The 3,955-nt window shown below is 35.1% G+C and overlaps 1 protein-coding gene across 1 annotated transcript; it reads right to left on the bottom strand.

Moving 5' to 3' along the window:
- Positions 1–478: 478 nt before the first annotated feature.
- On the bottom strand, positions 479–3,485 carry LOC106477038 (proline-rich protein 4-like). The gene is made up of 2 exons (XM_022380750.1): positions 2,956–3,485; positions 479–582 (listed from the first exon to the last, which is right to left on the bottom strand). Exons 1-2 carry the CDS (start codon positions 3,483–3,485, stop codon positions 558–560), a joined length of 555 nt encoding a protein of 184 aa, XP_022236458.1. The 3' UTR covers positions 479–557.
- Between the last annotated feature and the right edge of the window lie 470 nt (positions 3,486–3,955).

Raw genomic sequence — 3,955 nt, 5'->3', positions numbered from 1 at the left:
GTTTCTAGCGTTGTAAGTCCGCTGACATACCGCTGTGCCACTGGGGGGGGGGGGCGAAGTTTTTGTAAATAAAAATGCTTTGTGTCTTATTTACAGTCTTCATATTTATTATCAGCCTTTGTTTTCCCCCATCAGAAATTCATTGATATCTTATTTTTGATGTGATTTTTTTTTTACTTGGAGGAATAAAATTCAGTATTCCAGTAGTTGGTGTTCAAGTTTTTATTACAACCAAGGCAAATGTCCAACATGAATATATTTACAATGTTTTACAAAAGTAAAAAAAAATAAACAAAGAATAGCTCTGTTTTACAGACCAGCACTCTTAATTTGGTTTTCAAGAAGAATCGAAAAGGGAGTTGATGAGAGGAAGGAAGTATTTTTACAGGAAGTATTCTTAAAGGAAGTATTCTTACAGGAGGTATTCTTAAAGCGTTAGAAAAGTGGATGTTTCCACATAACACGTTGTAGGAATCAAAAGACTTGGACAGTCTTTTGATGAAAGGTAACATTTATGAATTCGTCCAATTGTATTCACCTCTTTATAAGTCCAGTCTTCAGTGCCAGCCTTCCTCCTCCTCACTAAGAACAGAAAGAAAAATAACCATGGATAACTATAGCGTTCAGGTGCACCGCTGAATCACTTTGTTTAACTCTAATTAAACGAAGTCAAATATGTGTTCTTCGTAAGATTTTAACAAAGATAAGTATATCAAACACTCACCAGGTTTCATTTAGGATAACCAACTGAAAACTTACGTCTCATCAAAACATTTTATATGTATGAAAGCAGCCAAGTTGCAATAAAGGGGTCATACATGTATAGATGTAATTAAAAAAAGAAGAAAAGTCAAGTAATATAAAACAGCAAACTATGTAAAGATGTCATGTAAAAGTGGATAAGTTAAACAAGAAAATAAGGGGGGAATAGCAAACTATGTAAAGATGTCATGTAAAAGTGGCTAAGTTAAACAAAAAATAAGGGGGGGGAATAGCAAACTATGTAAAGATGTCATGTAAAAAGTGGATAAGTTAAACAAGAAAATAAGGGGGGAATAGCAAACTATGTAAAGATGTCATGTAAAAGTGGATAAGTTAAACAAAAAATAAGGGGGGGGGAGATAGCAAACCATGTAAAGATGTCATGTAAAAGTGGATAAGTTAAACAAAAAAATAAGGGGGGGAATAGCAAGCTATGTAAAGATGTCATGTAAAAGTGGATAAGTTAAACAAGAAAAACGTGTGGGGGGGAACATGGCTAACTCAACTTACTACTTGTTCCATTTGCAATGAAAAAGGGGTTAAGTATTCCCAAATTTTTCCTTGTTTATCTTACTCATTTTTACATTAACTCTTTACAGGTTTTGTGATTTTACATCACTCGGCTCTTCCTCTCCTTTACTGATATATATGACTGATCCCTTTATTTTAATTCGACTGTTGTTGTTTTCTTTCAGTATTTTTTTGTACATGTAAAACGTTTTGATAAAATATCATTACTCTTTACAGGAGAGGTAAAATTTGTACTTCATAAAACGATAGTTTATAAATCTTATTTGAAGACTAATAGTTGTTGCCCATTTCCGAGTCCTATTGTTGCCCATTTCCGAGTCCCATTAGGCAAACTGCAGTACTTTTCTCACTCGTATAAAATGGTCAGAGTTGTTTTTATTAAACATGTTAAACTAGCAAAACTATTTTCAAAACTACATGAGCTTTAGTTTTATTTTGATTAACACATTTCCTTCATTCTTACTTTTAGATACTTTAAAAAAGAGACAAAAGAATAGAGGATCAAAACAGCAGTGATTTTACAACTCTATATTATTATGCCTCAAACAAATCTACGACAGCTATAATGCATTTCCCTACTGTATATTTATAAATAAGGGTTTACCCGAAGTGGGAGTCAGACCCCAGCTGTTAGTTGAAGCTGTCAACGCGGATATAAAGTCTTTTTTTTAGACCACTCAGCAGGCCTGGTATAGCCTGGTTGTTAGGGCACTCATTCACGATATGCGAGTCGCGGTTTCGAATCCCGTCACCAAACGTGCCTTTTCAGCAGTAAGGGCATTACAATGTGACGGGCAATTCCACTATTCGTTGTTAAAAGAGTAGCCCAAGAGTTGGCGGTGGGTGATGTTGACTAGTTACATTCACTCTAGTCTATCACTTCAAAATTAAGGACTGTTAGGGCAGATAACCTTCTAGTAACTTTGTATAATGTTAAGGACGGTTAAGGCAGATAACCTTCTAGTAACTTTGTACAATGTTAAGGACGGTTAGGGCAGATAACCTTCTAGTAACTTTGTGCAATGTTAAGGACGGTTAGGGCAGATAACCTTCTAGTAACTTTGTGCAATGTTAAGGACGGTTAGGGCAGATAACCTTCTAGTAACTTTGTACAATGTTAAGGACTGTTAGGGCAGATAACCTTCTAGTAACTTTGTACAATGTTCAATTAACAAGCAAGTATAATCAATACCCCATTCTTTCATTTAAAATTTCCGATTTTCTCCCGAGACCTTAAATCATCAGTCTTAACCTAGTGGCAGTGTAAAACAGTTCAACATTAAAATGATCAAAACAAATGTTAATATATCTGATACAATTACAGATTGATATTTATCAGGGAAATTTAGTTTAATTCCGGTCTTCCCCTAATTTAAAGCAGATAAAAAAATAACTGCGTTTTTAATGTAATGTTTAGATCTATTCATAACTATAAGAACAGCGACATTTCAGTACTTCAACCAAAGATCAACCCTGTGTATAAGACATACACAGTAACGTTACAATTTCTGTTCTAATTTGACTGGAGTCATTAGCGTACCTGTAGTTCTTAAACAAATCAACGGAATACTACTTATTGCCTATAGAACATGAGCTCAAATTATATTGGATATATGCAAGTTAAGTTTATAAGCAATAAAGCTGAGATAAAATTTAACTTACTAGACAGGCACAGGCTTATTGATGTAATATGGTACTTCTTTAACCAAAGGTACTTCAAATGGCACCTTAACAGACACGTGTACTGGCACTTCTTTATGCAGGGGTACGACGAAAGGCTTAGGTACCTTAACTGGGACTTTTACAGGATAGGGCTTATGGACAGGGTAAGGCTGAGGTACTTTCACCACGTAAGGTTGTGGCACTTTGACTACCACTGGATGGTGGACTGGGTGCGGAACGGGTACAGGCTTTTTGATGATGACCTCTTTGGGTACGTGGACGATCTTTGGAATATGTTGCACCTTATGAATGATTTCAGGTATGTGGACAGGAACGTGGACAGGTACACGCTTGTATACAGGATAAGGCTTGGGGACAGGGATGATTTTGGGCACCGGGACAGGGTGTGGAATCGGAACTGGTTTCTTGATCTTTTTGACGATGTATTCATCCTCCCAAGCTCCCCAATCACTTCCCTGTACTTGCACCACGAAAAGTAGGGCTAACCACCACAAGGCAAGACACTTCATGGCGGCTTAAAAAGTTGCTAAAAAAATTTAAAAATTGTGTTATTTTTGGTAAACATTAAATGGTCAGGTTTAGCAACTAAGTATGAATAATATGCATCTGTTTATTAACGAAGAACGATTTATCAAGTTCAGAATAAAAAAACAAGGTCTTTATATCAGGCAATCGATAAACGTCATTAGCAAAATAAAATATTAAAATCGAACATAAACAGTAAAGCTAGTTAGAATGAAAACATTTTACTACAGATACAAGATGAAATTAGAGGCAACTGTCGTTTGTCGGACGTAAATACAGACGACTGAGAGTGTTGGGGTTGATACAATGTAATATCAAAAACAAAAATCATTTCAGACATTTTGTAAACGCAAAGACATGAATGAAAGCTTCAAACTATATATATATATATATATATATATATATACTATACATAACTAAATAAGAAACTAGCATGTACTAGTATTAGTTAACT

Source organism: Limulus polyphemus, unplaced genomic scaffold (genome assembly GCF_000517525.1).
Source record: "Limulus polyphemus unplaced genomic scaffold, Limulus_polyphemus-2.1.2 Scaffold12601, whole genome shotgun sequence".
NCBI classification, from domain to species: domain Eukaryota; kingdom Metazoa; phylum Arthropoda; class Merostomata; order Xiphosura; family Limulidae; genus Limulus; species Limulus polyphemus.
The sequence above is the reverse complement of the archived record's forward strand: the minus strand, read 5'-3'. Positions and strand labels throughout refer to the sequence as shown.

What these genes read in the sequence shown, in the direction of transcription:
- LOC106477038 (XM_022380750.1), bottom strand. Translation starts at nt 3,485, where the DNA reads ATGAAGTGTCTTGCCTTGTGGTGGTTAGCCCTACTTTTCGTGGTGCAA. An exon ending in AATAAGCCTGTGCCTGTCTA is followed by an intron (nt 583 to 2,955) that starts GTAAGTTAAATT and finishes TTCTGTTCTTAG; the next exon opens with TGAGGAGGAGGAAGGCTGGC.